The sequence below is a fragment of the Medicago sativa genome, chromosome 1, assembly GCF_051527215.1.
Source record: "Medicago sativa cultivar Bolivia chromosome 1, Bolivia_mono, whole genome shotgun sequence".
NCBI classification, from domain to species: Eukaryota; Viridiplantae; Streptophyta; class Magnoliopsida; order Fabales; family Fabaceae; genus Medicago; species Medicago sativa.
Genome location: NC_140749.1, coordinates 30,655,421 through 30,673,723, shown reverse-complemented (window position 1 = coordinate 30,673,723; position 18,303 = coordinate 30,655,421). Strand labels below are relative to the sequence as shown.

Below are 18,303 nucleotides of genomic sequence, written 5' to 3'. Positions count from 1 at the left end.
ATACCGATACTGACAGGCGGGATATTACATTATACCCCCCTTAAAAAATTTCGTCCTCGAATTTAGAGATCGACTACCAATCATCATGACAAAAACTTATCATCTTTGGTCTTAGCCATACATATTCGAAACACAGATTCTCAAGAAGTTTATCATTGCTTGTGTTTTGTCTTGCTTCTTGGTTCACATACATAAGCATATAGCTTCCTTGATCTTAATATCACTTAAACTTGAAGTTATCTTAGTACATCATGATTTGGAACTTTCCTTGCTACACATAGACTTATTGTCTCGGACTCGTATCTTACCCGCTTAACATAAACCATTCATAAACATGAACACTCCGGATTTGCCTTTTAACTGGAATCCTACCGGAAACCAGGTTTGCCATGCAATGCTTACTTGTAACATTAAGACATCTTTCATACATACATCTTATTATGAATACATACTTCATAAATCATTTTACTTATTATACCTTGAGACACATGCCTTTTATTCTCATTACTCAACTAAACGATTCCACGAATCTCATTAATATCTTATGGCACCCAAAATAATAGGTAACTCACATAGCTTGACATGAAAAAGTGGAATCAACTTGCCACTTCATCTGATAATCTAATAACCAATATCATGGTTCACATTTTTTTTTTTGAAACTTCCTAGTAAATTTACTTGCACATACATTCTTAACATAATTCCGTGTATCCCGTAGGATATTGGCTTCATACGAACATTGTCGTTTCCATAACATGTGCATACTTTCATGTGTTGTATCTTGTTAAATGATAACGATACGTGTTCTAAAATCTTTCTTGAAGAAATTCTTCATAAACTTTGGTATCCGGGTTCTTGGAACGAATAGATACATGATTAAAAAGATTTTATCATATCCAAAACTGATTGTGTAATGGTACCACAGAACCACCGGACGAGTTTCTATATTTTGAAAAAGATTTAACAACTCGCCCCAAACTTGTCCACGACAAGTTGGTCCTGAAGCTTGTACGTCTTAAGAGAGTTTACTTACGACGTATCTCATCAGTTTCAAAAATATATAATTCCATGAGTTTTTTTTTTTAAAATAAGCATCGTTCCCAAGTTCCTTAATACCAATCTTAACTTTTAAAAGTTATAAAATCATGACTTAACATGTCTTAACAAGTATCGTTTTCGCTCAACAAGTATTACATATGAGAGTATGATTCTCATTGCACAAACTCGAGAGTTGCATCTCCTTTCATGATAACATGCTTAACTCCGAAGGTGGATTCTTACCTTCTTAACTGATATAAGTAGTTCAGACACGTATTGCTGCATAACACAGACCATAGACAATCCTTGGCCCACTAGACGGTAACTTGTTCCTCTTCTTCAGGAACACATAACTTGATTCTTCACATAATTCCATTCAGTTATCGCTTGAGCGTTAATACCTTTTCCAAAACCGGTCATCATTCTTGATGATTTGATTCTTTACTTGAGTCACGAAAGGTAACCTTCTGAATCTTACATATTTTCCATTATCGTCTTTCGTGCATCCTGACCAATTCATATATGGCAATTCTTGTCCTTTTCATCTTACTTAGGTAAAGTCACATACTTAAAACTTTTACCTTAGCCAATGTTGACTATATAAACATCCATACTTATTTATCACATCGAGAACTCCTCGCTTGCCTTATGATGCATTCTTGTTAAACTTGTGTTACCAACCGAATATTCTTTCATACTAAACTTCCATGTTTCATAATTAATCGATTAGCTTCCATGGCGCTACTCTGATTCCCACCGGTTGGCTTGGACCATTTCTCTAATCCATTAGAGTGATTGAGACTTCACATTTCTTTTACTTACCATTTGAATACTAACTTCTTGAAATGTTCTCAAGACTTCCCATGTTGCAACCAACGGCACAACCTCACACTTGTCTTGCAAATCCAAAACTCGTGATAACTTATCTTATACTCATAATACTTGACTTGGGGTAAACCTCACATTATTGCTAGTTAGATTTACTGGCTGGGGTATACATGTCATACTTGAACTTGTTTCCGAGTAAATTCAAATTCCTTTGACAAACTCGTCTTGTACTTGAACATATCTTTCTTAAACTCCTAACCTTGTACCTTCGCATTCTCGCATACTACATTTTGCTTAATCATACCATTGCTTGCTCGTTAACTTTTCTTTTTAAAGAAAACTTCGTAAACTAACGCACGGGTCATTGACGTTGATAATCTTCTTCTTTATATATATTGAATTTAGGCCCCGGTCATTGCTCTAAAATCATAGAACGAGTTGATAACACATACGTGCCATCAATTCTAGACTCTAATAAGTCTAGCCCGCTCTACGAGTGTCGTAGCAAACCGGTTCCTAGAAAATCTCGTGATTTTTTTTTTAAAAGTCAACTTCAATCACCCATACGCGTAAATCTTTTTAAAATTATTTAAACTTTATAATTCAATATCATATCGAACCTTAACAAGTCTATTAAGCAAAACATAGGTTCGAGAGATACGTCATAATTCCACATAAACCGGGAACCTTGTAATTTCTCATAATTTTGCACCGCTTTAGCTTCTTACTTCATACCTCATGCATAAACATCTGTGACTTTCCTTCTAAACGCTGCAACTCCTATGCTCTTGATCTTCGCTTGTTCTTGACTCTTAACACATTAACTTCCAAAGCTACCTTAAACCGTATCGATTTCATTGATGGTTGCCCATGCCTTTTCCTTGGAAATCTTAGGATATGATATGCATTCGTTACTTGTTGTCATAAAAGATTTTTCGTCACATAAAAGATTATAGTGAAGACATCTCCCCAATAGTCATTGTAAACCATAGGAACGAAATGGAAGATTTCATAAAAACGGAAAGTTTTGTCCCAGGCTTGCTATTGGTGAGCTTCTCCAACTCTATTTTTCAGAAAACATTTATTGCATAAAATTCTTATTCTCAAGTATACAATGCACATCATTCATTCCTATCTTCTTGAAATATTCTATAACATATGCATGGCAACATCAACCTTTTTCGATACAATTCTTGGCACGTCGGAAACCAATGCCTTAATCCTGTTAACATAAAACTTTCTGTTGAATCCTTAACTTCCTCTATTACATTGTTACTTACACAACTTTCCGCACATACATGTCCTTAACTTCATTCACATATTGCTATTCCTGAGAGCCTGCTGACTCCGTCAACATATGTCGACTTCTCACCATCTTGTAGCCTTGTTCTGACATTCCATAATCTCCTAAACCTGTTCCAATAGCAACTCTTACCGAAACTTTCGGTCATGGTTAGATACATATATCCAACTTCTTCACTTACGGGTACATGAAGTATTGCTAACATCTTACCTGACATTGTCGGAACGTTCCTTCATAACATGTCTTACATTCCCGGAGGATTCACACTTCTACTTGATTAGTTCACCGGCCACCTTTTGGCACGATCAAACTACTTCATCACATACTTCGTTCCTCCTGGGTCCTATTCAGCTCTCAGGCATCCATTCTAATCGTTGAGTGTTAATTTGAGTTGATCAGGCTCAACTAACAACAACAACTAGAACATTTACCCGGAACCCAATGGTCCCACTTCCTTAGTTGTAATTTAATGACCCAAGGCACGGTCTGAATCGACCTGCTCTGATACCAAATGTAACACCCATACCAGACGTATCTAGAAAGTCTGGCACGTGCGTTTAATTTAGTACTGGATACATTAAAATATACAACAATAAAAACTTCGAATGAATTTATATACAACAAAACACGTTCGTACAAAAACAATACATTATATCATGTCTAATAAATAAAATACATCCTTGAGATCCATATTCTTCATGCTTCGGGTACGAACGAGCTCTTGTTGAAAAATCCATCCGGCTACTACCTTGACGTCCAACCTGATATCTAAAACAAATAAGGATTGGGATGAGACATAATGTCTCAGTGAGTTCCCCTAAATCCTAGGCTATAGGAAACCTCAAGGGAAAACCTACGGTCACCACGTGTCTACATTACAACCTGACGGTTGATTGTACGTGTGTGGGGACTTGCATACTTAGACGGTCGTGCATACTAGGGCCGTCATAGTCTTATCTTACTTGTTATAGGTTTCACTTCCTATACATGTCATGGCGGTCGAGGGGGAAAACTAGGACCGCATTGCCAAGTATACGATCTACGCATCAAGGCCTAACCTAACATAATCTTGACATAAATCTAAATCGGACGATTAGGGGAAACCTAAGATCGTCATCGGTAACATGTTCTGTACTTGCTCTATTCCATGCCTTATACTTGTCCTATAGCATCTAATGCTCTTGTTCTTGAACTTATTCATGCATGGAAATAAATCTTGCATTTCATAACATAATCATAATCATGAGAAACATAATCGTAGCTAAGTTCATTCATTAGGTTAGCGTTGAACAAACAATTATTATCTTGATTCATTTTACGGATAGTCCCGGGTGGAGTAACCCCGAGAACAATCCCATACATGACCGATGTACGTACATCAGACTCCCTCGGTGTCGTGCGGGTCCCTTGCGGCTTGAACCGTTCCCCTTAGGTCGAGAACCTCCCGTATCCCCCTGGCGTGGATAACAAGAGACACGAGCACCGCCATGCGGTTATAAAATTAGTCTTGCGGTTTCGGTGACATGCAGGTCCCTTACGGCTTGAATCGTTCTCAAAATGAGAACCCCTTGTATCCCCCTGATGTGGATAGCAAGAGACATGCCACCTACTTATACTTGTCATGGACTTGTCGTACATATACTTAAACATATTCATACTTGCTTGCTTATTACCTCGGACCCTTGAGTCGATCCGATTAGCGGTAAACTTAAACTTGTTCATGCTTATACATTCTTAATCATGGTGGAGTGATTAACTAATCAAACAACGACTTAACATGCTTTCTAAACACTCTTAAACATATGCGAAGAGCTTATACTTCGCGTCTTGTCATTCTAAGAATTCATGCTAACTAGCTAGTTCTCGACAACTATGTCAAGGCTCTAGTTTTCCCTTGCTTAATGAGTACTTACTACCCGATTCATGACATGATTCTCTCGTATACCATGCCTTACTAACATGCATAATACTTGCCTCTTTAACATAAGAATATTGCTTTCCTTGATCGTCATTTGGGACCTTGGTTTGAGGGGTTTACATTCGTAAAAAGACACCACAGAGAAAACCGCGTCGTGAATCCCCATGCCTGCCTGAAGAAAGCAAAACAGTGAGATTTCTCACTGTCTTACTCGCCTAGGCGAGTGGTTCTGCTGGGGAGGCGAGTGGTAGCTCGCCGTGGCGAGTTGGGGGCGAGCAGGACCCCCCATTCAGAGTTCTAGCTCGCCGTGGCGAGTAATAGCTCGCCGTGGCGAGTTAGGACAGTCCAGAACACTTAAAAATGGTATTTTTGACCCAAAAACCTCAAACCAAGTGTCTCTAAGTATTTTGGAACATAATTGATCATATAAAACTTGTAAAACATGCATATGGCAAGTATTAACATGTATAGCATGCATGGCATAAAAAGGGGCAACTAGACTAATACTTGAACCCTAGAATTTCATATTATTCATAATATACATACATGGCATAATCATAATCCCAAAGGGTGGGAAGTCTATCTATGGAACTCACCTAATTATAATCTTGCAGCAACTCCAAGCTCCAAGCTCAAACATGCCCAAAACCTTATTTTTGTCTACTTGCTTCTTTGACTCAAACCATACCATCTTGTTATCTTTTCTTGCCAACCAAGATACTTTGATCCATATCCATGAAGAAATCATCACTTGAACCATTCTTTGACTTACAACATACAAACCCTTACTCTTGATATCAAGTACACTCATAGTTGATTCTTGCTTGATTTATCAATCCCATGAAACATGTCCCTCAAGAGCTCCCAAAACAATACTTAAAGCCCTAACTTCATATTCCAAACGAAACCCTAGATTCTTCAATAACTTCTTCAAGAGGAGAACTAGAAGAAAACAAACATAATACAACTTCCCTTAGCTTGGAAGATCATGAGAAACATATATTAAAAGCTTGCCATGGGAGGATAAAGATTTGAGAAGGTTTGATGGAGAAGAAGAGAAAAGAGGCGTGAGAGAGAAGAGAGAAGGAAGAGGGAAAAGTTCTTCAACTTAGAGAGAGAAAGAGATGAGGATAATGAGATATTTTTGCCCAAAATCCAAATAAATATCCTTTCCTCGCGAAAATACCATTTTACCCTTGCCTTGAACGTATTAAAAATGACTCTGTTACTTTTCCCGTAAAAGCTGACTTCTCATAAAATATTTCTATTAACTTACTTTTCATGAATTTACCGATACTGACAGGTGGGATATTACACAAACAGTCAATCAAAATAAGTGCATCTAATAATTTAAAATAAAATTTATATTTTATAGATAATTTTTATTTCAAACTGAATTTATATTTAGAAGCGTAATTGAAAAAAGAGGCAGCTAACCTCTAAACCTACATTCCTCACTGGAGTGAGAGTGGCAAAACGAAAGAGTCGTAATGAATTTGGATGGACAATTCTAAAGAGGAGGGGAAGTTAACTCTAATCCAAAAATACCAGAAATTAATTGCAAATGATAATAGTCATTCAAACTATTTGAATTCTCAAGTCCATGACATAGAAGAAAATATTTACTATGAGATATAAAATTGATTTCATGGGTTAGGGTGGGGGAGTTCGTCAGCATAATGCTAACAATTACTAACAATATTAATATTGACTGGTTAAAAACAATGACAAATATTAATTCCATGGACTAAGTAGGCCAATTTTTAGTTGGTGAGGAATCACATGATAAAGGACAACATAATACCATCAACACTATCTGTTGACAGTAGACACCAATTATAGAGGAACATGCATGAAATTTGATTCTCCTGTTGTTTATTTCATCAGCAAGTTGGTATGAGACAGTTGAGATGACTTGTGTAATTCTCATCATTTTGTTGTAAATAGTTATGCTATGATTAATGGAGTGAGACTCTATCTTCATGTTGCAACTATATCTAACAAATACCTTTTCTCTAGAAAATGACATTTGCTTACATTCTGAAATCAAACCAAAATTAAAAGTGAAATGAAGTAATTCAATGACACATCAATGACAAATCAAACAGACTTGGTCTCTTAGGAGATTCATAAATAGAGGATACTATTTTCCTAGACAATTACAACACAAGTAAGATGTGGAGAGTAAATTCACATAAAAAGGTAGATGTGAATACAAACTTCAATATGGTAGATGTGCAAGCAGCACACAAGGACTAGGTATCAGAATAATCACTTGGGAGTGAATGCTTGAATCATTGTCCTGTAACTGCAGCTGAGACGGTAAAAGGCTGTGGTGACATTTGAGGGTTCAAACCCGCAACACCCTATTCTCCGCACTTGGTGTGTGTCAGTCTCGCTGCTAGGCTCATTGAAACCAAAAAAAAAAATTGAAGAAAAAATAACATGAATCCTGCAAATTTGTTCTGTACAATGTGGAACCAGAAAAACAAAATGGAATAATATTGGAGGTGTCTCCTCTTTAATTAGATAGATAATGATCTAATCAGTTGAATGCACAACTTTTACAGCATCAGTAGATGTGGTTAAGCATGAAAGCTATCATCACTGTCCGAATCATATTGCTGGAAGTAACGCGTGTTTCAATCTACATCCGAGAGTTCCTCCCAAAGTCCATCTAAGAAATCATCTCGAAACTCAGTAAGATGAACTGAATCCAAATATCGGTAGACATGAGAGGCCTCATGCCGTGGTTATTGGACTATCGGGCCCCATCTCAGAACAAAAAATCTATCATGTTCTGTCTCTAACTTGGTCAACTTCAGGGTTGGCAGGTCATATTATGCCCCTGAATAATCCAGCAGAGAGTATGAGACAGCTAATATCAAGATGATTTCTACATTATTGTACAGATACAAGAATCTGAATCTTCATCTTCGTCTTCTGAGTCACTGACATCACTGCACACACAAATGGGACGCCGGATGTAAGAAAATTATGATATTATCTCAATAAAGAATGCACATAGTGTCGATTGTTCAGGATCTCAATATTGTGAGCACATTACCTTGTGGATCGTTTATATCAGTTGAGCTGCAAGTATTAATGCTCGGGTGATCAAAAGATTACAATGTTTCAACAAATGAATCATTTATAGTTTCAACTTCAATCTAATGCTCTTTTAATCTTTTTTCAAATTTGCCAAAGATTCTAAGAAGCAATCAACAAGTGTTCACATATTTAATGTCATAAGCAACTTGTCAGTCAATAAGAGTGAATATCACATAACAGGACAAACTATCATGCAGTTAAGAAGATTAATTAGCCTACAAAATGCTAAAGTATCCTCAAATCCTATTGGATGTCTATCAAAGAGAACCCTACAAAAGTAGAACTTGCATATTACCTCAAAGACACGACTATAACTAGACTATTCTACCTCATAGTAGTCAATAGCGGCCGCGCGCGTAGCGTAGCGGTGACGAACCGCTACGGTAATCGTCGTAGTGGTGTGGAATCAAATAGCAGTCGTTTCATGAGATTTGAGTGTTATATTTAATTTTATATTAAATATAAGGTTTTTTTTGTTGAGAAATATATAAGTTTGTTTATACTTTATCGTATTATTCATGTAATTTGTCCAAAAAATAATCAAATATCGGTGACTGCTATTTGTCATACTGATATAAGCTATTCCGCTATCCTACTTTTGGGGTCGGCCGCTACGCACCGCTAACCGAGATTGACTACTATGTTCTACGTTAAGGGCCAAGAAAATTTCAGAGGCAAAAGAGAATTTTGGTCATGTTTGGATAAACAGTTTAATGAGGATTTATAGCATAAGCTATTTTTAAAACAAAAGTCAAAATAAAGTCAATCTGTATTTATATAAGCTACTAGCTGTTTTTATCTTGGAGTGCTTACAGACATGTCCTAAGTTGTTACATAAGCTCTGCCAAACAGTCCAACAAGTAGTAACAATGTCACTAGATAAACTCAAATAAGTCATTTCAAATATGTCAAAGACTTGATATGAAGTCCAAGGGAATAACAAGGTATAAAACCCAACCAACAATAGTTATCAAGAGCATATTGCAAGGTAAACACATCAGTTGAAAATCGAAACGTATACAATCATTTTCATCTGAAACAGGAAAATAACATAGCCAGAGACACCTCTTCAAAAAAACATAGCCAGAGACAATTTTTTCAACAGAAAAATGTTTGCTCAAATAGACCATAAGTTGAAACTAATTTACATAAAGAAAAAAACAAAAGCTGAAGTAAACTTAAAACTGGAACCGGGGTGTAAAACAAATTAAATCTAGATAACCTGAAGAAGAATGAAAACAAAGTAAACAAAAAAAGAAGGGTTAATAGGTCTTTACCCCCTGTAATATAGGTCATTTCCGGTTCCCCCTGTAAATTTTTTTTTTTTTGATTCATCCCCTGTAAAAAAAAAAATTTTATTTATCTCCCTAATAGGCCAAACAAAAACCAATTTTATTTTTTTTTTTCAAGAAATTTTCGTTTTTGTTTAGCCTATTAGGGGGGTAAATCAAAACAAATATTTTTTACAGGGGGTAAATCAAAAAAAAAATTTACAGGGTGTAAAACCGGAAATGACCTATATTACAAGGGGGTAAAAACCTATTAACCCAAAAAGAATAACAAGTTCCCATCTAGTATGTTGAAACTTTTCAGCAGCAAAAGAAAAATCAAAAAGTCAAATGGGAAAAGATTACTAGTAATGTTTCAATAAATTAATCAATTTTAGTTTCAACTTCAATCTAATGCTCTTTTAATCTTTTTTCAAATTTGCCGAAGATTCTAAGAAGCAATCAACAAGTGTTCACATTTTTAACGATATGATGTCATAAGCAACTTGTTAGTCAACAAGAGTGAATATCACATAACAGGAAAAAGTATCGTGCAGTTAAGAAGATTAGCAAACAAGGATAACACAAAAAATGAAACGTCTAAAGTCTCCTCAAATCCTATTGGATGTCTATCAAAGAGAACCCTACAAAAGTAGAACTTGCATATTACCACCACTATAACTAGACTACTCTACCTAACTTCAGAGGAAAAAGAAAATTTTGGTCATGTTTGGATAAACAGTTTAATGAGCATTTATAGCATAAGCTCTAGTGCTTATCACATAGGTGCTTATGTATAAACTATTTTTATAACAAAAGTAAAAATTAATTCAAACTGTTTCTATATAAGCTATAAGCTATTTTTATCTTGGAGTGCTTACGGCCATGTCCTAAGTTGTTTTCATAAGCTCTCCCAAACAGTCCAACAAGTAATTATGTTAGTAGATAAACTCAAATAAGTCAATTCACATATGTCAAAGACTTGATATAAAGTCTAACGGAATGACAAGGTATAAAAGCCAGCCAACAATAAAATTGCAAGGTAAACACATCATTTGAAAATCCAAATGTATACAATCATTTTCAACTGAAACAGGAAAATAACATAGCCAGAGACAATTTTTCCAACAGAAAAATATTTGCTCAAATAGACCATAAGTTGAAACTAATTTACAAAAAGAAAAAAACAAAATCTGAAGTAAACTTAAAACTGGAACCGGGGTGTAAAACAAACTAAATCTAGATAACCTGAAGAAGAATGAAAAGAAAGTAAACAAAAAAAGAATAACAAGTTCCCATCTAGTATGTTGAAACTTTTCAGCCGCAACAGAAAAATCAAAAAGTCAAATGGGAAAAGAGAAGAAAAAAAGACCAAAGATTTCTAAATTAAGGCTAAAGTACTGGTTCAAAGAAAACCTCTAAAGACACATAAATAAACATTCTACAAATTATCAAAGTAGAAAGGTAATGTCAAAAAACTACATCAAAGTACATTACTTATTCTGTAAACATCAACATAACACAGAATGATGGCCAAAGTCCTATCAGCTTATCATTTCTACGTGAACTTGCCATTTTAGACAGAAACTTGAGAGCAAAACTATATTATTCTCATCCTGATATCACTAAAGTAAAACACACGTAATTGAATACAAAAAAAAAAAAAAAAAAAAAAAAAAAAAAAAGATGATCATCATGAATACATTTTAATGACCCAACTATAGTCAACTTCTGCTGAGATTTTAGTTCAGAACTAATGGCATAAATCAAAGTTTCCAAAGATTTCACCGACTTATTCTAGAGGAGACTCTTATTTGTCATTAAACGTATGACCTTAGCATAACCATGGTTTTAAATTGTGGGTTTGCAACCTCAATTGCAGATGCAATAGAATGGATTTTAGGGTCTCCACAATGACATCACAGCCGTAATTTTGACAGCATTCTCCGCAATTTGCCTTCGCCCCATAACTATAATCTAAAACCATTAGAACATCAATTCACAAAACATTCCATATACATAGCAAGCACTGGCTAACCAATAACCAAGTTGATATCCAAGTTAAGTACCGGCTAACCTGGGGGACCAATCTCATTGTCGGCTAGTGGGCCCCAATTAAAGTCAGAGCAAAGCCCTATATAGGCTGACTCAACACAAGAACTGTTGACATCTGAGGGATTCGTACTTGAAACCTAGAGAAGAGCACACTCTTGGGTCTCAAGCCATCACCATCAGGGCACCCTAGAATAGTTATATAAAGAACTAGATTAACATAGCAACCATTCATGACAGCACATGTTCTTTTTTTGTTAACCTTCCGGTTCTCGGGGGAAAGGGACCCAAATAATCCGAAGTTCGGCCAGGAGGTAAGTAAAGTCAAGTCACAAATTGTTTTATTCAATCAAACTCAGATTTCTCTGAACAATTCGTATTTGGTAGAACTCATTAACCATTTAAGCTTAATTGAATGGTTATTCATGAGAGCACATGTTCTAAACTAGGGTGGAAATACAAAAGAAATGAAGAACAAAAATGTAAAATTAGTAGTATGAAGCACGGTCACGACACTGACACGGATACATCGACACTGAGACTGAAGCACAGTCACGGTCAAACTCAGATTCTTCCAAACACTGACACTGACACATAAATGACATAATTCAATATAATCACAAGTGTCAGTGTCGGACACCTGGACACCCTTAATTAGAAGTGTCAGCAAAATACATCATAAATGTTCAAAATGGCATTGAATTTATTAAATTGTAAACAAGTTACTATAAAAGGAAAACAAATCAATGCAGAACACAACAATTCATTAATTCAGATAATTGTAATAACTAATAAGGGAGCTTCTACGGTGCAGTCAGGAAACTGACTTTTTTGAAAAAGTTAATTTTGATTTTAATGTTTGATTCATTTTTAAATTGTTGATTATTGATTAATGATCAATAATAATTCATCTAGTAATGCTTGCAGCATCTTGGACTTAGAGGTACTATTTTATCGTTGGAATCTTTAACATGCAAACAGAGTTGATGATATTATGTGATAGTTTTAAGTGTTACACTTTGTGGGGTGTTACGCTTATAACAAGGTAGGATAAAATTAGATTAAGTGTAGTCATGTTAATCTGATGAATTGATGATACTATGAGGACTGAACTTTTGATGTCATTGTACAAACAGTGGAGTGTTACTCATTACATTTTTGATGTTATAGTGTTAACTTCACCAAAAAAGTCATTCTTATGACTTCATAAAATTTTCCTTGTAATACACCAAATATAAATAACAAAATTATATAAACAAAAAATAATAAATAATTACCTTGGTTCATATTCCAACACCTCAGCAAGCTGATTACCATTCTTATCATTCCACTGCACTTTCCTTCTTGTCTTACCAGAATTTCTTGACATACAACCGCTCCTAGGAGGCAACAAAGAATTAGAATCACTATCATCTTCACCATTGACATGATCTTCAACTTTTTCATCTTCCATAACACAAACCACCACAGGTGTATCCATTATGTAATTCTTCCCATCCTTAGAACCCTTTGAATCCATCAACAATATTTTACTTACCTCTCAGACGAACTCCAGATTACTAGAGTCTCTTCGTCCCAGAAACCGAAAAAACAAAGAAAAGTAAGAATGGAATTGAAGATAGAATTTAGAGGAATCTAAGGATTTGGAAGAAACCCATTTGACCCATTAGAGTAAAAATTGTGTTGCAAGTTTGAAATCTTGAGAAAGATGAAAACTTTGATTGGTGGAAATGGACTCAAGAAAGAGTCAACGCGTTTCTTCACAAGACGGAGGTATCAAGTCACGCAGGAACAGTGAAAATTGAATGAAAACAGAAATTGAAAATTAATGAGAAAAATTAGAAGAGAATCACAGTGTCAGAAAAAGAAAATGAGGGAAAATTTTCTTATTATAAAATGACAACCCATTAGATATTTTTTTTAATAGTCATCATTTGGGGGATAATTCCCCCCACACGTAACTAGAAAGGAATAGTTTGTTAATCATGATTAAAGTAAGGGTCTTGTTAACCGGTGCCTACGGGGCACTGGTTAAGGAATCCCAAAAAGAAAAATTTTAATGAAAAATAATACCTTTTTGACTTTTGAGAAATTGATTACACAATTTTCGATGTAAAAGTTACTATATTTGCTTCCTTAACCAGTGCCCCCGAGGCACTGGTTAACATTTCCCTTAAATAAATTGAAGTCATTCATTAAGCTTAGGGTCTTGTTAACAAGTACTTTTAAGACACTTATTCAAAAAATAAAAACAATTGATAACTTTTATGTAAAAAAAGTTACTTTTTGATGTTTTAATGTGCTGAATGCACAAATTTCAAGACTAAATTTTCATTTAAACCTCTTATCAAGTGCCCTAAGGGCACTTGTTAACATTTCCCTATTTTACATGCTTAAAATAAACTTATTTAACTTTATTGTTTTTTTTTTTTTAAAACTTGACTTTAACTGAAATCATTCGTTTAGTAAATTGAAGTCATTCATGTAACCACAAAAAAGTCATTCATTTAGCTTAATTTTTTTTTGAAGGACTTCATTTAGCTTAATTTGTTAATCATGTTTTAGTGATTATTTTCAAATCAAAGTCATTCATTTAACTTATTTTATTATATTTCTTTTGTTTTTTTAATTTGGGTTATTCGAAAAAAACCAAATTGAATTTTTGTCTATCAAAAATATTAAATATCCCAACAATGAATAACTCAGTCATACATTTTAGGAAATCTATATGTTACATGTGGGGAATTCACTTCAAACGAATTACTTCAATTGGATTTATTTTATAGTCATTTAGCTTATTTTAAACTCATTCATTTTAACATTTAGCTTATTTTAAATCAATGGCTTCATTGTAAGTCATTCATTTATCTTATTTTAAAGCCATGTATAAGAAATTGAAGTTAATAAGGATTATTTTTAAAGTCATTCATTTAGCTAAAACCTAATCACTTGCGGTGCAATAATGCCACTGGCCAAATATATTTTTTATCAACGATTCAGCATTGTTAATTTGCAATTGCATCAACGAGATTCCAGTTTGGACGGTTATGATTAGGTTGGAAAAGACATATAGTGTGGTTACAGGTTATGTTATGGCACAAACAATATTTTATTTCTGACACGACGAATCCAAGGTAGTCCTTTCTTCCTGCATGACACCATTGAATTCTTAACGTCATTCCTTCTTTAAGAAAGTTTGTTCTGGAACGTTGCTAAGTAGAATCTGAAAGTTGTTCATAATTCATATGTCGAGTTAAATTCGATCACGGGTTATATAATATTGGGTTTATCACCTTTTCAGGGATGTAAGTTGTTAACAAGAAGGCTGCAATTTTTTAGTTAGATTTGTATTTAGATCAAGAATTTCAAAAAAAAAGTTATTTTTACAAGTAAAGAAATCCATAATATATGGTTAGCTATCATCATCTTCATGATTAATGTTATTATTAGAGTAGATTACAATTATTTTCTTTAAAACATAGAGATAGTACACTCCACTCCCATGTTTAAAACACACACTACATGCCCTTTAGTTTTATTATATAATACATTTAAATTATTTATAATTAACTTTCCGTTCGTTTTCATAAAATAAGACTTATTTATCCTCTCACGAAAACTTAATCGTCGCCTTTCGTGAATCCCTACCCTATACACTGCCACCTCTCATGAATCCTCGACATCTGCACAACTACCTTCTTGTATCTCACAATGGCAATTGAGGATGGTGTTAGTAGGGGTCTTCCAAGAGCTATCTCGCGAAGAAGCATATCAACTAGGACATAGTATAAAGAAAGTAAAGGTCACCTCAACAAATGGCCAAGAGGAGCGACCGATAAAGATATATAGTCATGGAAAACTTAGAGGACAACAATGGTGCACCTAAAGATGCTACACTCAAGGCTACCTTTGTGGGACCAGAAAGAAAAGTCATTTCTTACAAAGATATTGTTATCGGTGTGAATCAAGGTTCAAACTACGAGTCAACGTTGTCAAAAAGATGGAGGATGAGACCAACAAAAACTCTGAGATAGAAGAGGATTTTAACAAGTAACATTTTACATTTTACCTCTTTTAGAAACTTATGATATGTATGTTGAACAAGATGTACCTAATGACAATTTCAATTTTTAGAAACATGAGCTAAATAAAATACCTTTACTGGTTTTATAAAAGAATGCGAGCCATGGAAATAAAGTAGATAGGTATAACTATATTAAACTTTAATAAATATGTAAAAGCTTTCAAAAGAAAATAGATCTTACAAAATAGGCTTAAATATGTGTCCAGTCCCTGCAAATAGGCGTCAGTTGAATTTTAGTCCCTGTACTTACTAATCCTCCCAAACCTTCCCTGCAAATATTAATCACTTAAAATTTGGTCCAAATTAAGTTAATCCGCCTACGTGGCAGGTGATTAGCGACGTGGCGCTGATGTGGCTTGTAGTGACTGGAAGGAAAAAGGTTATTCAAATCTTATAAGGTTTAGTTGAAATTGTCATCTAACAGACGAAAAAGAAAACATATGATTGATACTGACCTTAAAATCTCATTCAAACCCTTTTGAATTTAAGTCCAAAAACAAATGCACGTAACAAGATCCTTGAGGACTTAGACAATTTGGACCAACTCACAAATATACTTATCTTGTTCTCCAAAATCATCCATCATCCTAAGAGGGGTAACTTTGGCGCAACGGGTAAAGTTGTTGTCATGTGACTGGAAGGTTGCGGGTTCAAGTCCTGGAAACAATCTCTTGTGTAAAAACAGGGTAAGGCTGCGTACAATACACCAAATGGTGGGATCCATTCCCGGACCTTGCGTATGCGGGAGCTTTAATGCACCGGGTTGCCCTTTATTAAGCCTTTTCTAACCTGAATATTAACTTTAAATCCAGGAACAAAATGCATCTATGGGTTTCGCTAATAAGATGCATCATGCAAAGGCCTATGTAACATTTTGTTCCGTCTATCATAAATTTGTAAGATCCATTTTGGTTTAGAAACAATATCTTGCAATCGATATCTTGATATAACAAAGTAAATGAATAATTTTTCAACTAATTGTGTGTTCAATTGTTCATGCGTCCCAGTTATACGCATTGACGAGAGAAAGTTAGCATACATCTTAATCACGCTAGGATAACCCTATAAGAAGCAAAAGATAAAGTATAAACAAGGTCCTTGTTTGGACATGGAATGTTGAAGGACTAACTCAATACTAGTGAACATGCAAAAGAATTGCATCTAGCTAGTCGAAGTGAAACGTCAGAAGACATGAATTGAAACATCGAAGTTTGACCATCTCTCTGTCAAGCTCATCATATGGTCAAAGCAACATAAGAGCATCTCCAATGGGGGTCCTTACTTAACAAGGACCACTCCCCGTTAAGGACCCTCCATTGGAGGAAGAAAAAAATGAGTCCCTGTTAAGGAACGAGCAATTATATAAGGACCCTCTCTCTTCTAGGTAACTAACGGGTCCCACATTTAAAAAAGTAATAAAATGTGTACTACTTGGTCCCACTTGCATAAAAGAGTAATAAAATGTGTACTACTTGGTCCCACTTGTAAAAATGAGTAATAGATAAATTATTTTTGTTTAATGATATAAAGGTAGTGGGACATATTTAAGTACTTTTCATTTGAGTCCTTATTAGTGTATTACCATTGGAGTCATTGAGTCCTTAATAGGTACTTTCATTAAAAAATTATAAATAAGTGATGTGTCACGTGGGGTCCATTTAAAAAGTCATTGTTAGGGAACTATCATTCTGAATGCTCTAAGTGAATTATCTATTTGTCTTTGTTGATGATGTGATACTTCAAGATCTTTAAATATATGTTATTGGACATGTCATCATTTCAAGATTAAACAACCCTTAGATCAAACATGTTTTCCTCTAAGGGAAGTCTTCATCAAAGATTCTCTAGGAGGTTATTGTATGAAGAAAAACGACATTCTTCATGGTCAATCAAATTTTCTAATTATATGTTAAAACCCGATTTCATCTTGAGATGAACACTGAGTTTTGCTCTTAACATCTCTCATACTTTGATGCATCCTCGAGCCACGAATCATTAAAATTTATGAAAATTTACCTTCCACTCAAATGTCAATTCAAGCAATGGCAAAGACACTTTAATAGAAGTTTCAAAGGTGAAGACGAAAGATGGTGAATGCAAATGTAATTGAAGTTATTAGTTTTGTTTTTGTAATTTTATTTAGGGAAATGTTAACTAGTCTCCCATGACACTGATTAAGCATTTAAATGGTAACTTTTTATAAAAGTTTGTGTAACAAAGTGCATTGGAAATTGAACACTTTGACATTTTTAAAGAAGGGTCTTGTTAACTAGTGCCCCAGGGCACTAGTTAAAGAACTAAAAGTATAAAGAAAAGTCAAATTTTGCATTGAAAATAACTTTTTAACTTTAAAAATGTAGAATACATGATTTTCAATACAATATTTCTTTTTATAATTTCTTAACCGGTATCCAGGGGCATTGGTTAACATTTTTCTTTAAAGAAATGTTACTTAATTTAGAAAACTTAAAGAGTGCTCCGGAGACACTCGTAAGACCCTTTTTTTTATTTGTTTTTTTTTAAATAATTTATATAATAGCTTAATGAAGTGGATTAAAATGTGTCACATCATAATTTCTGAAGATTAAAAAAGGGACTTGGGCAAAATTGTAAGAAAATAAAAATAGATAGGCCAAAAAATTGTAAGAAAATAAAAATAGAATAAAAATAGATAGGCCAAAACATTCAGGTTTTTTTTTCT

At 34.5% G+C, this 18,303-nt stretch overlaps 1 protein-coding gene across 1 annotated transcript; it reads right to left on the bottom strand.

The window, feature by feature from the left end:
* Positions 1-7,096: 7,096 nt before the first annotated feature.
* Positions 7,097-13,424, bottom strand: LOC146954217 (uncharacterized). The gene is made up of 2 exons (XM_085715313.1): positions 12,796-13,424; positions 7,097-8,047 (listed from the first exon to the last, which is right to left on the bottom strand). Exons 1-2 carry the CDS (start codon positions 13,035-13,037, stop codon positions 7,984-7,986), a joined length of 306 nt encoding a protein of 101 aa, XP_085571439.1. The 5' UTR covers positions 13,038-13,424; the 3' UTR covers positions 7,097-7,983.
* Between the last annotated feature and the right edge of the window lie 4,879 nt (positions 13,425-18,303).